At 37.2% G+C, this 19773-nt stretch overlaps 2 protein-coding genes across 2 annotated transcripts; one reads left to right on the top strand and one right to left on the bottom strand.

The window, feature by feature from the left end:
• Nucleotides 1-668: 668 nt before the first annotated feature.
• Nucleotides 669-15038, top strand: wdr1 (WD repeat domain 1). The gene is made up of 15 exons (XM_048188553.1): nt 669-847; nt 3769-3890; nt 5447-5537; nt 5610-5757; nt 5837-6017; nt 9858-9935; nt 10024-10104; nt 10182-10415; nt 10607-10694; nt 10852-11008; nt 12137-12224; nt 12497-12607; nt 12748-12921; nt 13008-13152; nt 13254-15038. Exons 1-15 carry the CDS (start codon nt 832-834, stop codon nt 13358-13360), a joined length of 1821 nt encoding a protein of 606 aa, XP_048044510.1. The 5' UTR covers nt 669-831; the 3' UTR covers nt 13361-15038.
• Nucleotides 15039-16604: 1566 nt separating this feature from the next.
• Nucleotides 16605-18177, bottom strand: LOC125267180. The gene is made up of 2 exons (XM_048188558.1): nt 18078-18177; nt 16605-17744 (listed from the first exon to the last, which is right to left on the bottom strand). The coding sequence occupies exon 2, from the start codon at nt 17732-17734 to the stop codon at nt 16829-16831; it is 906 nt and encodes a 301-aa protein (XP_048044515.1). The 5' UTR covers nt 17735-17744; nt 18078-18177; the 3' UTR covers nt 16605-16828.
• Nucleotides 18178-19773: the final 1596 nt, after the last annotated feature.

Here is a 19773-nt window from a genome sequence, read left to right on the forward strand (position 1 = left end):
CACAAGATTTATCTGTGCATAATATAATGCTTTATGTTCCTTAATCTTTATTCGAAATAACTACCCCCCTTTTCCAGCGACATCTCTTCAACTCTTTGATGACGTGGCTACCAGCATGAGGGCGGGGCAACCTGATCCACCAATAGCAAAGTGTTTTATTTTATTAATTTATTATATACATTATATACTTTATTATATAATATTAATGCTAATTAATGTAATTAAAGTTTGAAGGTCAGCAGCTCTAAATCATCTTTAATATTTCAGCTATGACGCAGATGAGATAAGCGTAAAGATGATTCATGTTAAAATAAACTAAAACAGTCACATGCTCATAAACACCATTTCCTTTTTTATTGCAATGATTCATCAAATGCAGTGAGAAAGAAATAATGTACAGTGTGTTCAGATCAGCTGAATGTACATTATCCCACTGCTAATACCACATAAATACATGGACATATTGATTTTTAAGGGAGGGTTTCAACCAAAGAATTATAATGTACTGCAGCATAATTCGCTGAAGGATTGAAATCTTTTGGTAAATATAGATGATACATATGTTTACATTCATTTTAACACCATCATCATGTATTTTCTTCTGTTACACGTCACTTCCTTACGGGCGTGTGCGCGCAGGTCTGGTCGAGCCCGAACCGTCTTTACTATATATGGGCAAAGCCGAGCCGCCCGCGCGCCGCCGTCTCTTCCGCGTTCAGCAATCAGCCGGTGACGGAAGCGCTTAGATCCGGACGGGACCGTTCAGCTGCGCTCGGACACACAGTCAGTTGTTCATTCATTCATTCATTCACCGGAGGAAATAAAGCCGACATGTCTTACGAGCTGAGTAAGTGCAGAGCCTTTGTCTGTCTGCGCACTGCGTGCGTGCGTGCGTATGTGTGTGTGTGTGTGTGTGTGTGTGTTATTGGCCTGTTTCTCTCTGCTTAATATCCATATACCATGTTTCTCCAACGAATACCATAGTAATTCTACTATTATGCATGTCCAGGAGCGTGTTGTTGTATCGGGAGGTTTTTGTGACGTGTCTGAGTTTAAAGTGTGTGTTTATCTCGAGCTGACTGCTCGTCTATAATCTAATTTTATATTTCTACCTGAAGTGTGTCAACTGTGATTGTGTGATTCGATCCAGACATTGATTTTTGTGTTTGAGCATCATGATCAGCCTGACACTGAGAGTCAACCAATGGCGCGTGTTTGGGGCGGGACTATCTATTTGGCCGACCAATGGCAGACGGGGTGTGTTTGAAACGGTCGTTATTTTTGCAGTTCTGACGGGCGTGATTCACACAACATTCTTTACCTGTTAACGGTCGCCCTCGATCTTCTTAGATCTGAATTTAAATGATTATAATCCATAAATGCTTTATTTAATACAGACCTAAGGTTGGTCTCTTTTAAAGAAGTGAAAGCATTTAAAAATATGAGGCGTAAAAACGTTATAGAAGTTTAAGTTTACTATAAAACAAATGTGCTGAGCTACTAAACATCTTTAATACAAAATGTCACAAAACAATTTTCTAATTTCACTGCCAGAACTCAAAAAAGAAATTCGTCTATCCAAATTTAAGTTTATATCACAAAAAATTGAGCCGCTAAATGTGTTTAAAGTACTGTTTCTATGGTAACACAACGTGCAATTTCAAAATCGTTTTCACAGAATGAATTTTGAGTGTTTAAGATTTCGAACAATACCTAATTTATGATGATTACCAAAGACTATAGAATAACACAAGACGTGTCACTCGTATTGTTTTGAATGGGAGAAAGTGTAACGCGCAATATGGCAGAATAAGTCCCGCCTTCTAAATAAGCGGCTGTTAGAAGCTCCGGTTTCTATAGAAACAGTCAGACAATTAAAGCTGAAGAGAGGCGCATTTAGATCTGCGCATGCGCATTAGCCTGATCCAGCCTAAAAAAAACTGGGTTTTCATGATTCGAGCGTTTGGAAACAAAATGTATTAAACAATTGTTGTCAGATTTCATTGGTTATTTCAAATATGAAATTTAATTGAAAGCTTGGCAAACAGCTTTGGAGAATTTTATGTTTCCCCATTCAAAGAGATAGGAGCTGCACTTGAATGCCCGAGAGGCGTTTCAAAGATGGCCGCCGAGTGAAATGACTTGTCTTAAAGGTGCCCTAGAACCAGTTTTAACAAGATGTAATATAAGTCTAAGGTGTCCCCTGAACGTGTCTGTGAAGTTTCAGCTCAAAATACCCCATAGATTCTTTTTAATTAATTTTTTTTAACTGCCTATTTTGAGCCATAATTATATATGCACCGATTCAGTGCGCAGCCCCTTTAAATCTTGCTCTCCCCCGCCCCCGAGCTCTGGACTGCCTTAACCAGCATAAACAAAGTTCACACAGCTAATATAACCCTCAAAATTGATCTTTACAAAGTGTTCGTCATTCATGCTGCATGCTTACATCGATTCCTGTGAGTATAGTATTTATTTGGATGTTTACATTTGATTCTGAATGAGTTTGAGGCTGTGCTCCGTGGCTAACGGGCTAAAGCTAACATTACACACTGTTGGAGAGATTTATAAAGAATGAAGTTGTGTTTATGAATTATACAGACTGCAAGTGTTTAAAAATGAAAATAGCGACGGCTCTTGTCTCCGTGAATACAGTAATAAACGATGGTAACTTTAACCACATTTAACAGTACATTAGCAACATGCTAACGAAACATTTGGAAAGACAATTCACAAATATCACTAAAAATATCATGATATCATGGATCATGTCAGTTATTATCGCTCCATCTGCCATTTTTCGCTATTGTTCTTGCTTGCTTACCTAGTCTGATGATTCAGCTGTGCACAGATCCAGACGTTAACTGGCTGCCCTTGTATAATGCCTTGAACATGGGCTGGCATATGCAAATATTGGGGGCGTACATATTAATGATCCCGACTGTTACGTAACAGTCGGTGTTATGTTGAGATTCGCCTGTTCTTCGGAGGTCTTTTAAACAAATGAGATTTATATAAGAAGGAGGAAACATTGGAGTTTGAAACTCACTGTATGTAATTTACAAGTACTGAACTCTTGTTATTCAACTATGCCAAGATAAATTCAATTTTTGATTTGACGGCACCTTTAAAGGGACTTTGTGATTACTGACATATGTGATAGGGCGGGAAAAAGGCATTAAAAAGCGCGGCAATTTGGGAAACTGACGGTTAACAGGCTTTGAGTAAAATTATTATTCTCTAACTTAAGAAAAAAGTGAATACATTTGTATTCCCAAAAATTATTCTTAATAATGTTATTGTCTTTGGGTTATTTTAAATATTTAAGCTGTAAAAGCATTACATTTGTTGCAACATTTTTTTTTTTATTTTTTTTTTTATATATATATTTATTATTTTATTGTAATGTTTGTGTTGTGTGTAGAAGGCCTGAGGGTACTAATAAAATAACCTGAACTTGAATTAGTGTACACTTTACAATCACGTCTCCTACTTTGGGTCATAATATCACTATCAAGTGTCCTAAAAAGAACGTTCTTTTGTGCCCGAATTGAGTTTTTTATGTCTTGTCGTTTTCCTTCAAGTTAACAAAATGGTTTCCTGCAAGTAAAGTCTCATATGATTATTGATGTTGTTAAACCACCACACTTGACGTAAAATTTGTTGTATAACACTAAAATAAGATGTTCGAGGAACTTTAAGTACTTTTCAAGAATTTGCTCTTAGAATTTATCTTGACAACTTTTTGTCTTTGGTCTCTTCCTGCAGAGCGCGTGTTTGCCAGCCTGCCACACATGGAAAGGGGCGTGGCCAAAGTCCTGGGCGGAGACCCCAAAGGGAACAACTTCCTGTACACCAATGGCAAGAGTGTGATAATCAGGAACATCGAGGTAAGACCAACTTCACAGCAGATATCGTCATATTTGTGGGTTCAGGAATGGAGCAATATGGCGACTCAAAAAAAAAAATTAACTACTTTTACAAAATGATGAATAAAGAATGGGCATCAGATGTGTTTTTATTACATTTCTGAATGTTCTATGGAATTGTTATATTCTATTTTAATTGAACAATCCTATCCTTGTATTTTGTACATGCAACTTAATTTTATGGTAAATGGGAAAAAATCATTAATTTCAACAAATTTACTGTCAATAGTAGACGCTGTATATATTGCGTCTGCCATATTTAAACTTAAACTTGAAGAAAGTTCTGGGTTTCCCACTCATAATTGTGACGCTGTGGTGACGTTCATGTGCATTCAACTCGTAAATACGATCTTGTGTGTTTTCTACAGAAAAATTCAGCAATAATTTTTAACCATCAACTCTATTCAATTTATAAAGGTGCTGTAGATTGAATCGTGATATATTCTGTTGTAATTGTACAACACTGTCGTATTTTGTACATGCGACTTAGCTAGTTTTATTGTTAGTGAAACAAAATAATAATTTAATTCATTTTAACAAATGTTTTTTCACTGAAATGCCACCAACTTAAAGAAAGTTCCAGGTTTCCCACTCGTAATTACAACATTGTGGTGATGCACGTGTGTTTAACTTGTAAATACGATCTTTTCGACACAATTTGAAAGCACCATTCTTTTTCTACAAACAATAAAGCAACATTTTTTAACTCTACATATATTGCTGATTTTCTTGTGGTAATCAACATCACGTCAGTGATGGGATACATGAAGCGTGTGCTGAATCCCTTTAACCCTCTGGTACTGTTTGGTCATTTTTGACCGAAAACATTTACGTTTAGTTTTTCTTTTTTTAGAATACTTCATCCGAATTATATGAAACTTGTTAAAAGGTTTTGACACTTGCTATGTGAACACAAAAATCACAGACAAGATAAGAAAGGTTAAATGGTCCTGAAAAAAATTGTCACATATTTGCGGTCAAAAATGGCTGCATTGGAAATGAATGGGAAACGAACTTCACCTAGTGGAAGCGTTTGGTACTGCACCCAAACAATCTTCTTTTTTGAGATATCAACCTCAAATTTGGAACAAAACTTGTTTAGATTTATGGCTTTGATTTTTCTCACAGTTTTAGAGTAAAACATGTTTTGGAAAATGTATATTTAACAAATTGAAAACAATTTTTTTTTTTTTTGCATTTTTTCATAACAATAAACATAAAATTCTATAACGTTTTTTATCTGCCAAGTGTCGTCTTTAAAAAGAGATCAAACTTCAGTCTGTTGCTCCAAACCTTTATGACAGTCTAAGTTGGAAAGTGAATAAATGGATTATAACTACTGCATAAATATAATTTAATAAATCCCCTAAAAATAAAAATCATATCTAAAATGTAGTACATTCATTTCATTGCAATAAATAAAAATAAAATCAGTAACTTGATCACCACTCGTGCAGCACCATTGGGTTAAAGTGATGATATTGTGTATTCTCAACTCCTAAAACTCTCTCCTGCAGAATCCAGCGATCGCAGACGTCTACACTGAACACCCGCATCAGGTTATCGTGGCGAAATACGCTCCCAGCGGATTCTACATCGCGTCAGGCGGTGAGTGCCGTCCCGTGTCAGATCCGTCTGAGTGTTTTTGCGGTTCCTGACTGTGTCCTCTTTCCCATCCAGATGTGTCGGGGAAAATCCGTATCTGGGACACGACACAGAAGGAGCATCTGCTGAAGTACGAGTACCAGCCGTTCGGAGGGAAGATCAAGGACATCTCCTGGACCGAAGACAGCAAGAGGATCGCTGTCGTGGGGGAGGGGCGAGAGAAGTGAGTGACGGGCACATGCCACGCCCCCAGCCAGACCCAAGCCAGCGCGCTGACGTTGTCCTTGTGTGTGTCCGTGCAGGTTTGGAGCGGTGTTCCTCTGGGATACGGGCTCATCTGTCGGAGAGATCGTGGGTCACAGCAAGATCATCAACACCGTCGACATCAAACAGACGCGGCCGTATCGTCTGGTCACGGGCAGCGACGACAACTGCACCACCTTCCTGGAGGGGCCGCCCTTCAAATTCAAGTGCACCATGAGTGTAAGTGACAAGTGTCGTGCATTCGTTTGTTCTTTCATCAGTGGTTTTCAGCCAGAAACACTTCCAAGATGGCTTAAGATGATTTAAAACGGCTAAAAATGAAGATGTGAGCTGTATCACGATCATGAACTTTTTGTGCTGATGTTTAACTGTCATATTTTATTTTATTTTATTTTATTTTATTTTATTCGTTTATTTAACAGGGACAATGCAGTATAACATTGCTACAGCCAGTGCTCCACATACAGGCTTCTAGCCAAAGGCTAATTTGCAGCCCCAGTCCCTGGTTGGGTTTTATTTTTATTTTTTTAACAACAGTTAACCCTCTGGAGTCTGAGGCTGATTTGTGGCCTGGAGAAGTTTTGACATGCCCTGACATTTGTGCTTTTTTCAGTTGTTCATAAACATATAAATGACAAAAGTGTCATTACACTGTATTCAGCACAAACTAGGCTACAATAATATGTGAGGAACATGTATGTACATGTTTGTGTTTTTGAAGGAATAACGTTTATGTGTGGTTATTGAAAAAACAAAAAACTTAAGTCACTGAAATAAGGCCAAAAAAAGTATATTAAATCTCTGACTTCTGGGTATTGGAGGTTGTAGACTAGAGTTTTTGCTTCAAAATTATGTAAAAATTATGCTGACTACTCTTTTATATAAAACAATAGAGAGATTTAAATTTTCTAAAACATCTTTGGTCAAGAAACACAGTATGCGTAGAGGCGTGAATCATCATGTATAATGGGTGATTCTCACCTGAGAAGACAAAAGAATCACATAATAATGACCTCAAATGACTTGCATAATAATGAGCTCTTTCAGTCAGGTAGGCTGTGAAAAAACCCTCTGTGATCATGATTCAAATCTCATCATGGTGTATATCAAACATAGAGAAAAAACAGCAATACTGTGAAATATTATTACAATTTAAAATAATGGTATTCTATTATATTCTTTAAAATATAATGTATTTCTGTGATGCAAAGTGTCTGAACAATTATGTTACCTCTATGGCATTTCATATAGGCTTTTAGCTTAAAAGCATGCACATATGGAGAAATATTGATGGATTCTCATATGTTTGTCAATTTTCTATACAGAGGAGTAATATTGATTCAGGATTTATTGTCATTACTATGAGCGCTGAATACTGTGTTTTCAATTCATACTTGCAGCCGGAGGGCGCTCTGTGCACTTTTAGTCCACAAATGCCAATGCTAAAGAAGAATAGGCAATCCAGGAACTAACTGAACTAACAGAGGCCAGAGATCACTAACTATGGCTATTCAAAACACTTTTCAAGACAATAAATACACGATTGAGACGATGAATGCATGTATTGACTGAATTTGCGTCTGAATAGCGCTGGCTCCGTGGGCGTGGCCACATTAGCGGATAATGAGCTGAATCATGGACTTCTGACATGGCTCTCTTTTCATACAGATTACATAAACACAATGTTTGTTTTCGATTTGACTTACACAATTTAAAACCTGACATTTCAATGTTTTTTTTAGACATACGTCTAATTTTTTCGTGATTAGTATTCACTAAGTTACAGTTTTCTGAGAACTATCAGATTGGAGTTTGTTCAGAGGGAGACGAGAGATCACGCTTCATGTTAGTTTTCTTTATTTTGCAAAAAGCACAACATTTTGTTTTTACTCTGAGTGTACACAAATAAAAGAAGATATTCCACAGATTAAAATGGTGTATAACTCTTAATTGTATGTGCAACATTGACGGAGTATTTTGAGTCTCTTTCACACTGGTAAGAAAAAAAACGCGGTGGTATCGCCGCCGATACCCTCAGACCTCAGAGTGTTAAACAATAACCACTAAACAAAAAATAAAAAAATATAACAATAATAAAAAAGCTGAGACTGTGCATGACCATCAGTGTTCACAAACCTGCTGTTGTTTGAACCACTGTTTAAAATTTCTTTGAAAAATGTTTAACTCTGTTTGCATTTTCAGTTGATCCAAAGCAGTGTACCTTGAACTGAACATATGGATTGTGCAAATTTTGTTTTCCTTTTTGGTATTGTGCAATTTTGATTAGTTGCACCTCTTGTAGCGATCCCCTCACTACTATGTTTTGATATGACTTGGCATATAATTTCTGGAGCAAGATTATGTACACATTTAAACACCATTTTAATAAGAGACAAATTTATAACATTTTCAAAACTAAGCAAACTATATTTTTGTAAAATATTACAATGATGCCATCTATTTGGTTTCTTGTCCAAATTTTTTAGTGTTTGTTTATATAGAGATCTAACAGGTTTGATAGTCAGTTGAGAAACCTGACTCCAGACAATCACGCAATAAGATAAATGTGAGAAGACCATTGCATGCATGTGTAATGTAGCTGCTTTTAGAGATATATGTGATCAAATCATATACAAAAACTTGTTTGTGTCACTTACTGTGCCAGCTTAATTTTTTTTTTTTTTTTTTGAACAACAAATTTATCAAAAATTATCACAAATGTTTCAGCAACATTTAAAATTGTCCATTATAACTAGATAAAATAAAGGAAGAAGAAATGAAACTACTAATAATAGTCCCAAAAAAAAAAAACAACAACAAAAAAACCCCAGCAATAACATTTTTGTCTGTATACTCTCAATGTCCATCAATTCCACAAAGAAGTCACCATCTAAACTCTCCAAAAAGTCATAGAACACTGGACCAAAAGGTGTAAAGTTTGTTTTTCAGAAAATAAGTCATCTTTTCTGAAGCAAGGATTGAGACACACCAGGACTTTCATTTTTTTTTTTTTCCACGTACATGCTTTTACATGTTTAGCTTCTAGCAGACAGAGATTTAACAATAATCTTTCATGTTTGGTGACTTTAAAAAGGGCAGTTCTTTTACCAGTGATTTGGCTTATGATATTAAATATTTTAACCCAAAAGCAATTCACTTTATTCCACTGCATGTGTGAATGCACTAAAGTTCATACATTTATAACACATATCAGGAATATTTGGGTTGAAATGATGTAGTTTAACTGGAGTAATATATTGTCTACTTAACCATTTAATACGGTGTTTTACTTTAAATCATATATAATATAATGATTAAAAATTGTAATGAAATCAGTCCTTATGATTTATGTCAATGCTGTGAAAATGAATGTTTAATAATTTATTTAAATATAATATAATGCAGTCTAATTAAAGCTCTTCATTGCATATGAAGGAAGACCTTTGAATTCCTTTCTGTACTTCTGAAACTGTTTTTAAATCTTTACTAGTCGTGGATATGTATGGCATTGTTTTAAAAGCTTAAAATTCTCTTATTTGAATTTCACGTTTATTGTAGTTATCTCTGATAACTGTGATTTAGAATACATAACCAATAATCTTTGAATCAATAAATGCATCAGGCCTAACCGTATTTCTTACGAGAGACTTTTGGTTGTGGAAAGTCATGGAAACTAATAAAATCCTAAAGTCAGGATCTGGATGTGTTTATGAAGGACGGGCCGCTCCTATCCTGACCGATCACTATCTGTTCATACCGTCACAGATCTCATTTCCTCCGGCTGCGTCACGTTCGGATTGTTGAATAAAAAAAGTGTTGAGTCGGCATGAAAGGGAAGTTGTGCTCGTCTTTTCTTCTCTATTGTGTCGTATATCCGAGTGAAACTGCTTCTCAAACAAGAACAAATGTAGGGCGGGGCTTGATTTTGTCTGTGCAGAATTGATTGGATGTTTGGAAGGTTGTGGTTTGCTATTGGTGGATCTCATGTGAGTGACAGGTTGCACATCTGTCGCTGTGAGAGGGAGGGGAAGTTATTCTAATGTTTGTTTCTGTTTGCAGGATCACAGTCGCTTCGTGAACTGTGTGCGCTTTTCTCCTGACGGGAATCGTTACGCATCGGCTGGTGCCGACGGACAGGTGAGACGTGACGGACACAAACGTCATTCAGCAGGATGAACACGGGTTTATTTCGCATTGTTCACTCTTGTTTCTTCCTCCTGTCCAGATCTTCCTGTACGATGGGAAGAGCGGAGAGAAGCTGGGCACTCTGGGAGGAGAGAAGGCTCATGACGGAGGCATTTACGCTGTGAGTGTCGGTCAGTGTGACACGTGATGATGATGATGATGATGATGATGAAGATGCTGATGATTCCTCTTCCTCAGGTCAGCTGGAGTGCCGACAGCACGCAGCTGATCTCGGCGTCAGGTGATAAGACGGTTAAGCTGTGGGATGTGGGCAGCGGGACGGCGGTCACGACCTTTAACCTGGGCTCAGATGTGCTGGACCAGCAGCTGGGCTGCTTGTGGCAGAAGAATCACCTGCTCAGTGTTTCTCTGTCTGGATTCATCAACTACCTGGACAAGAACAACCCCGACCGGCCGCTGCGCACCATCAAGGTGAGACGCTCGTCTGCTTCAGAGGAAGATGAGAAATTTAGCTTTGGCAAAAGTTTTATGTAATATGTATATATATATATATATATATATAATTAAAGAATGAAAATAATTTCAAAATAATAATTCTGTTTTTAGTGTTAGTTAACTGTAATAACCCTGGTGATGTAGTGGTTGTTGTGTGTTTGTTTCAGGGTCACACCAAATCCATCCAGTGTCTGACGGTTCATAATGCGGACGGACGATTGAACATCTATTCAGGCAGTCATGATGGACACATTAATATCCTTCAATCAGCTTCATTTCTCTAGTGTTTATACAGTGTAGACGGTTTCAAAGCAGCTATAAACGGGAAAATGACAGAATCAGTTTCAGCTGTAAAGATAATATTATTCTGATCCGTGTTGATCCGGTGTCTGTCCTTGACGCGCGTCTGCACATTACTGGGACTCTGAGAGCGGAGAGAACGATGAGATTCTGGGGAAAGGACACTCTAACCTGGTGTCCAAGATGACGGTGGACGACGCGGGCCGTCTGGTGACCTGCAGCATGGACGACACCGTCCGCTACACCGACCTGAGCAAGAGAGAGTACAGGTGAGCACACGGCTGTCAATCACACACACAACCTGTCAGAATAAATGCTTTAAAGTTTAAAAATTAAGATTAAATATTAGTATTGAAATTAACCCCCCCCCCCCCCCAATATTTCAACATGAAAATCACAGTAGATCAAATGAAAAATATGTAGAATTCACTCACTCAATAAAAAAGCGAATCGCTGCCGCCTACTGGCGGTTTCAATATTTAACATAATTTCTTTCTTTATAGAATCACTCAGTTATGTTAGAATTTCATGAATGATTATACATAAATTTCATAAAGTTCTGATAGATAGATAGATAGATAGATAGATAGATAGATAGATAGATAGATAGATAGATAAATAGATAGATAGATAGATAGATAGATAAATAGATAGATAGATAGATAGATAGATAGATAAATGATCCAATAACGCGACACATAAAACAGATTATTATTTTTAATTTAAAAAAAATACCCCCCCCCGACTGTTAAATAAAACTATTTTTATTAAATGCTCAATTTCTTTACAGTTAAGTTACAATATTACAATACATTTCATATTTTGTTTAATGTGTTATTTAATAATTATCAAATTATTATTATTATTTATATTTGGTCAAATACAGTGGGAATGTGCAAACTCAAGTGAGAGAGATTTGGTTTCTGAAAGAGGTTTGTGTTCATTCAAGAGTAAAACCACATTTAAAAAGGATCATTCAACCCTAATATAAGCCGTTTCCACCACATTAAAAAATATGAAACTTTCTCATAATAATGACTTATTATATTTTTAAAATCTATTTCTCGTAATTACATAGTACTTATATCATAAAAATGAGAAACGTTCTTATAATAATGAGTTAGTCATAAAATTATTACTAGAATTTTTCTCATTATTATTATTATTATTAACTTACAGAATCATTAATTTTACTGTGTGGCAGAAACAGCCTCTGTACTGAAAGGAAAGTTTGCGCTCAAAATCAAATGTCTTCAGGAGTAAAAATCAAATACAATGTTGTTTTTCTCTCTGTGTGTGTGTCTGTGTGTGTGTGTGTGTGTGTGTGTGTGTGTGTGTGTGTGTGTGTGTGTGTGTGTGTGTGTGTGTGTGTGTGTGTGTGTGTGTGTGTGTGTTAGTGCCTCTGATATGATCAAAATGGACGTGCAGCCAAAGTGTGTGAGTGTCGGTCCAGGAGGCCTCGCCGTCACCGTGTGTATTGGACAGGTACAGAAACACACACACACACACACACACACACACACACACACACACACACACACACACGATATGTTAGGTGAGTTTGTGCTTAAAACAAGAACAAATATCTGCTAATGGGTTCAGAATAATCTTGAATGAAGTTAATTGTGTGTCATCACACACACACACACACACACACACACACACACACACACACACACACACACACACACACACACACACACACACACACACAGATCATGTGAGTCTGCAGCAGTAATGAAGGTTTGTCTGTGCAGCTGGTCCTGCTGAAGGACAAGAAGAAGCTCTTCACGCTGGACTCTCTGGGATACGAGCCTGAAGCTGCAGCCGTTCATCCTGGAGGCGGGACTGTGGCTGTGGGCGGAGCTGTAAGTCACCAATCACTGACAGGCTTCTGACTATAAACATGATAACTGTAGCCTGTTCCAGTCAGCTTTTGAAGATGAGATGAATCAGTGAGCGGTTCTTCCTCAGACGTGTGATGAAGATGATGATGATGTGTTTGCAGGACGGGAAGGTGCGTCTGTACTCGGTTCAGGGAAACACCCTGAAGGATGATGGGAAGGTGCTGGACGTCCAGGGACCCGTGACGGACATGTCCTACTCGAATGATGGAGCGTTCCTGGCGGTAACGGACGAGAAGAAGGTCGTCACCGTGTTCACCGTCGCTGACGGATACGCGGTACTTTCACTTCACGCTCAAACACACAACGGTAATGAACGAATCTCCAGACGAACCGTGTCACTGAGTGAACGCTTGTGTTTCAGGAGAAGAACGAGTTCTACGGTCATCACGCGAAGGTGGTCTGTTTGTCCTGGTCACCTGATAACGAGCACTTTGCCACCGGCGGGATGGACATGATGGTTTACGTGTGGACGGTCAGCAATCCCGACAAGAGGATCAAACTCCCAGGTAACGAGAGTGAGAGTTTCTCACCCGCGCCGCTGCTGCTCCAGCTTTACTGAGATCAACTGTGTGTGTGTGTGTGTGTGTGTGTGTGTGTGTGTTTGCAGACACCCATCGGTTACATCACGTCAGCGGTCTGGCCTGGCTCGACGCCAACACGCTCGTCACGACGTCTCACGACGCCTGCGTCAAACAGTGGACTCTGAAGATCTAAGCGCTGGCTCTCGGGATCAACAGGAACAGAGACGGCCGTCTCGCTCTCGCTGTCTTTCTGTCGCTCTTCCTCTCTTCTTCTGTCTGTTGATCACTGCTGCTCTCGGTTTGGTCTCGTTTCTCCAGCAGGTCAGGGTGGAAGCCCGTTTACACCACAGAATCATGCTTTTGGAAATCAGAGTTATGACTCAAAAAGATGAAATTATAATATACTTAGTAGAAATTGATATTAAGTTGAAATTGGCTTAAAAGTCATAATTATGACATAATTAGTATGTCAAAATTCTGACTTATGACACAATTGATTTTAAGTCAAATCTACATACTAAGATGAAATTGACTTAAAAAGTCATAATTTTGACCTACATTGAAATATGATACACCAACTTGAAATTATGTAGAAATCGACTGTCGAAATTGACAACTGATATTAAGTCGAAATTGATTTAAAAAAGGTCCTAATTATGACGTGTAGTATCAAAATTATGTCCTTTTTATGTCATAATTATGACTTTCAAGTCAAAATTCACATACTAAGTCGAAGTTGACAATGTTGAAATTATGGCATTTGACATACTAAGACGAAACTGATATTAAGTCAAAATTGGCTTAAAAAGACATAATTATGACTGTCAATTTCAACTTAAAAAGTCAGGTATGTATGACACAAATTGAAATTGATACACTAATTGGATATTGAGTCGAAATTGGCTTAAAAGTGCATAATTATGACTTAGCATATCAATTCTGATTTGTTATAATTTACCTTTTAAGTCTAAATTGACATACTAAAACAAAATTGGCTTAAGCTGAAATTATGTCGAAATTGACAGTCTAAATTGACATACTAAGACGAAACTGATGTTGTTAAAATAGACTTAAAATGTCTAAAAATGATCACCCATACAGTGTCAAAATTTTGACCTTTTTATGTCATAATTATGGCTTTTAAGTCAAAATTGACAATTGAAACTGACATACTAAGTAGAAATTTACATAAAAAGTCAAAATTGACAGACTGAATTTCAGCTCAAATTGTGACATAATTGAAATTGACATACTAAGAAGTTTATGTAAAAGGGTGAAATTGACTTGGCCATAATTATGATGAAATTATGATACTAACTTGAAATTTACATAATGGAAATTGACAAGTTGTCCTAATTATGTCATTTAAATCTTATAATTATGAGTTGTAGTGTCATGATTATGATTTATCATGATTATTGTTCTGATGTGGTGTAAACGGGCTTCCGTAGGTCAGAAGCTCTCGCAGGAAATGAACAGCAATAGAATGACGTATCGCCGCACAGACAGACAGACATCAGGCACTTGACCTTCCAGAACAAAACATGTGACCAGAATCTCTGTCATGTGACATTCCAGAAGCAGGGGTCAGAGTTCACGAGTGTTCCTGACCCCTGATGTGGCCGTGAGAAGAGGACGTTAGGGAGCAATAATCAAACCAATAGCAGGTCGTGAGTGTGTGTGTGTGTGTGTGTGTGTGTGTGTGTGTGTGTGTGTGTGTGTGTGTGTGTGTGAGACAGTGTTTCGCTCTCTTCTAACCCTCCCCTGATGTTTATTTACTGTGTTCTGACTGGATGTCTCTGGTTCATTTTTCATTGGGTGGATGTGATTCATAATTATATTAATAATGATAATAAAACACTTTTTATGCACTTTCTCTTGTCCAGTTTGTGTCTTAAACTGATTCACACACACACACACACACACACACACACACACACACACACACACACACACACACACACACAACAAGTGCAGGTCATGTTTCACCACAAAAAACACTGAGGAAAATATGTATTTTTGTCAGAACAAATATCCAAAAATTCTTAAATCGAGATTTACTGGAGAAGCAAAATTGAATGTATCAGAATGAAGTGAGTTTGTGCTTAAAATAAGAAATATCTGACAGTTGAGTCAGGAAAAAAAAAAAAATTTAAAGTGTAAATGATTTTTTCTTACCCCAGATTTTTTAACACAATTTATTAGTATTATTTGCATTGCTATTTGTATTAATTATTCCAGTACAAACACTCAATAGGGCTCAGCGTGACGCAGAACTAAAGAGAGGGTTGTGGGTTGAAACACACTGACAGGAGTAATTACATGATCAGAATAAATGAGTATTGACTATAATCAAACTGGATAAACTCTAGCAACAGTGATGAACTTCACAACAGCAGCTTGAGTGTTGCTGATGATCAAACTCCTGGAGTAGTTCAGATAAAATAAGATAAAGTAATTCTAAATGAAGTTAAAGTTTGCTTCTGTAAAACTAATTTGTCAAAAATCCCAATTTAAGGTACCAGATCTTAAGGCATGAGATTATTCCTGTTCTGTCACGAAACTCTAGATGGCGCAGGTCTCTGGATCTTTAACTCATTTGGTAGCGATCACATCATTATCTTCACAGCACAGCTGATTGGTTGCTGTTGCATCTGCGGCCAATGAGCTGCGGCTCAACATCCAAATATTCAAATGGGTCGTGTTGCTGTTAGCAGTCTTCAGAAAACATCTGAAATAACATCTAAGATAAGTGCTCACTCTTTTTAGACGTTCACTGATGTGATTTACAGTCAACTTCACACCTTTTTAATGCTTTGTATTTGTATATTTTGAGGGGGTGGGGGTTGTTTATTTGTTTTGCTTTCCATATTTAAGTTTTGGGTTCATTTCAAGCACTCATTTGTTCTCGTGTGTGTGGATAAAGCAACAGAAACTCCTAATATACCAACATCAAGTACCATGAAGAATCTCATTGTTTTAAAACAGCTTTAATTTTAGTGTGATGTTATTATGACCCTGAAAAATGAGTATTTAGCTTTGTATTTTGCTCTTGGTGGTTTGCTTTCTCTTGTCGCGATCTCTCTTACCTCGTATCTAGCACGATATTTTATTTTAGATAATTTCCCATTGTTGTAATTTCATTTTTTTAATTTCTTTTTGTTTTAGTATTTGATTTTGTGTGTGAGTGTGTATGTGTGTGTTTATATAAGATGCCTGTTTTTGTTTTTATTGTGACTTTTTAACATTCTGTCAAGGGTCTACAGATGAAAAATAGCCTTTTTGACTAATTCTGCCACATTTACAGCCGTGTCTTTTATTGTGCATTGCCCCTGTAAACAAATACACTAAAGTAAATGTAATGATGGGACAGTGCATGCAGTATAATGTACAGATGAGACCAAAGACGTCACCAAAAAACCTCTCCAAAGCGTTCGTTGTGGTTAAAGTTGACTTTATTTCATAATTCATTTCATCATAAACACAGAGGCCAAATGAAATGTGTGGTTGAGTGCAGTACAACAGCCACAGTCACAATGTGCTTTAAAGATTGACATTAAAATCATGCATTAGAAACAGATATGCTTATAGTTATAGCCATATAGATCTAATAATGAGAAAACTGAAGAAGATCCTGTGATGGCAGCATGATTCTGGGATTTTACTTGTAGGCCATGTACATTGCACAGTCACTGTTGCCCTCATTCAGATTTTTCTTGATAAAGTTGACACCAGCTCCTGGATACTCTTTCCAGGCGTCACTGTTGATCAGCAGAACCATGGCCTGGATCGATTGACCTTCATCTTTCCTGTACCATAGGTAGACAGCTTTTCCATTGGTTCCTTCATTGAGATCAACACTGAGCTTTTTATAGCCTTCGTTCTGAAGCTTTGATTCGTCCTCGTGGGAGGTGGATACGTTGAGATCAGTGAGAGCCTTGCTTTTATGGGTTGTGCGGCGATACCAGAGGAAGACGAGGTTTTTTCCTTTAGCGTTTCGATTGGTGTCTTCACAGACACGAGTGTAGCCCTCCTCAAACATCTGACTGTCAGAAGAGAAGTCAACAGTTCCTGCGATCTCCTGTATGTAGCTGGTCTTCTCTCTCTTCACCCACAGGTAGATGATGGTTTTTGATGCATTACGGTTCAGATCACAGCCCAGTCTCTCCCAGCCATCTTTTATAAGAGGAGGTTCTTCTTTGGCGGCCTTGGTTACCTTGAGGTCCACAATAGGCATGTCATATTCAGTGCTGCCGTACAAGTACCAGAGGAAGATGTGATCTGCATTAGAAACTCCTGCATTCAGATCCTTCTCGACTTGCTCATACCCAGCATCAGCCAGACCAGATTTCATCTGTTCATTGAAAGAGAACTCGATCCTGGTCACAGGTCTTTTGCCAGACTCTTTCTTGTACCAAAGAAGGACCTCGTTTCCACCAGCAGCTTCATTGAGGTTAACATTGATGAACTGATAATCTTGAGATGAGAGATCTTCCGATTCTTTCTTAGTGGTGGAGATATCAAGCTTGGTTATTGGGTGTGCTTTTGCCATTTTGTTTTCTTCCATATTTGTGGCGCTGAAGAAAAAACAAACACAAAATCTATAGTTAATTATTGCTTTTGTAATATGATTAGGAATTTATATCAATTCTGTAGTTATCATTTTATTTATAAGTCTGACGTGCATATAATTGTATTTCTTGGCTCACCAATCTCTTTTATGAGATAACATGTTTTTAGATATAATGATGCACTTCAAATATATTAATGCAATGGCAGTTTTTATTTTTTATTTTTTATTTTTTTTTTTACAAATTTAAATTTATTATACGTTCATACTTAGTAATATAATTGTTTAAATTATAATTATTATATTTGTATAATTCTAATTGTTAAACGGTTTTTCTCACCAGAAGATGTTGTAGAAGATACTGCTGTTTCACTGACGAGAGCAGAAGAGATCTTTGAAGAACCTTCACAGGGCTCTCGCTTATATAGTCCTCTCAGCTGCTCCACCCAACACAAACCGGTTAGTTGTTCAGTCATTAAAATATAGGGTAAATGCACCCATTAAGCCCACGTACCCTTTAAACCCACTTTCAACTTTGAATTCAAATGAAAAAGGAGAAAATCATATTTTATGCTGCTCATTATTTGAACAAATCCAGTGATGTGTTTCTTCCCTGACATTTTTATTGTATACCTATGACATTTGTGAATGTTGAGTTAGCCCCACTCATGTTCATGCTGTCTCACAAAGATACCCAAAAACTTTGGTCTTTCAGATCCTTCAGAAATCAACACATTTCTGAAATTTTCAGCCATTTTTTTTTTTTTTTGGCAAGCAAGTAATGTCAAATAAGAGATAAATGAATTGTGAATGAACAAATAGTACTTTAACATTTTATATCATTTTCCTTTAGATGGAAAGAAGTTAATCTCAAGGTCAAACCATTAGCCTTACTGAAAGATAGACTGCCAAAGAATTAAGCATGTGAACTACAAACACTAAATGTTTTGTGATTCATTTTACATTCATTTACAAACAAATACATCAAATTGTTTTGTAGAGCAAATTATTTTCATAAATGTACTTTTTTTTTAATAAAGATGGGCTTATATGGTACAGCGCCACAAAACACACGCAAACTAGAGCTGAACTCGAATGAAAAACACACACTGAAAATTACTATGATGCTTAGTCTACATTATATTCAAGCTCCATGCATATCTTACATTTTTAAGGGAAAACATTGTCTTTTTTCTCCATTACTCACTGTGGAACCATTTAAGCCAACTTTATGTGTTTCAAAGAGGAATCCATCTGATTACAAACTGATCAATTTTCTAAATGAAAGTGTTTAATGATAACAAATATTTGTGTGCTTTTACCTTATCTTACCTACTACCTTAATTTACAACTATACTTAGACATTAATAGTGTGGTAGTACTCGAGACCAGTCTTAAGACCATTTTTTTGAAGGTCTTGGTCTCACTAAAAGGACTCGCTAAATTGCTGTTTCATTGTCTGATTTCTTTTGTTTTAGATTTTGATGTTGATATTGCTATTTACCTGTTTCAATGTTTTTATTTGTTTGCTTTTAAGTTATGGCCATATGTGCTTGAATGCTTGAATGATTATGAAACTAAGGAACTGCAATACTTCCTTTGTTTGTTATAAGATAATATGACTAAGCAACAGTTGTGAAAGTTTTTGAGTTTGATGATTGTAACCAACCACAAAAGTTAACAATAAGTATGAAGAGAGCATGTTGCAACCTAAAGCGGAGGTGAGCCAGGCGAAGACTTCGGTGAAGAAGAGGAAGAGTGCTAGAAGACGACAGCGTAGGCAACAAAGGAAGGACATCCGGCTTAGTAAGCAAGAGATACAGATACTGATATGCCTACAGCAGGAAGATTGGATCAAAGACATTGATCAATTGATGAGTAATATGAAGTTGGAATGTCCCAATAATTAGTATAAGAGTCTGAGCAGTAAAAGGCCTCCTCAGATGCTGCCTGCATTAAGCGTAGAAGGACACCTGATACCCTAACGAGGGGCGCTTAACAGCATCTCCAATATTGCTGGGCAAATCTAGGTTATA

Source organism: Megalobrama amblycephala, linkage group LG4 (assembly GCF_018812025.1).
Source record: "Megalobrama amblycephala isolate DHTTF-2021 linkage group LG4, ASM1881202v1, whole genome shotgun sequence".
Lineage (NCBI taxonomy): Eukaryota > Metazoa > Chordata > Actinopteri > Cypriniformes > Xenocyprididae > Megalobrama > Megalobrama amblycephala.

Coding starts and splice junctions, on each gene's coding strand:
- wdr1 (XM_048188553.1), top strand. Junction 6,018..9,857: donor AATTCAAGTGCACCATGAGT/GTAAGTGACAAG, acceptor TTCTGTTTGCAG/GATCACAGTCGCTTCGTGAA. Junction 9,936..10,023: donor CGGCTGGTGCCGACGGACAG/GTGAGACGTGAC, acceptor CCTCCTGTCCAG/ATCTTCCTGTACGATGGGAA.
- LOC125267180 (XM_048188558.1), bottom strand. CDS start 17,734: ATGGAAGAAAACAAAATGGCAAAAGCACACCCAATAACCAAGCTTGAT.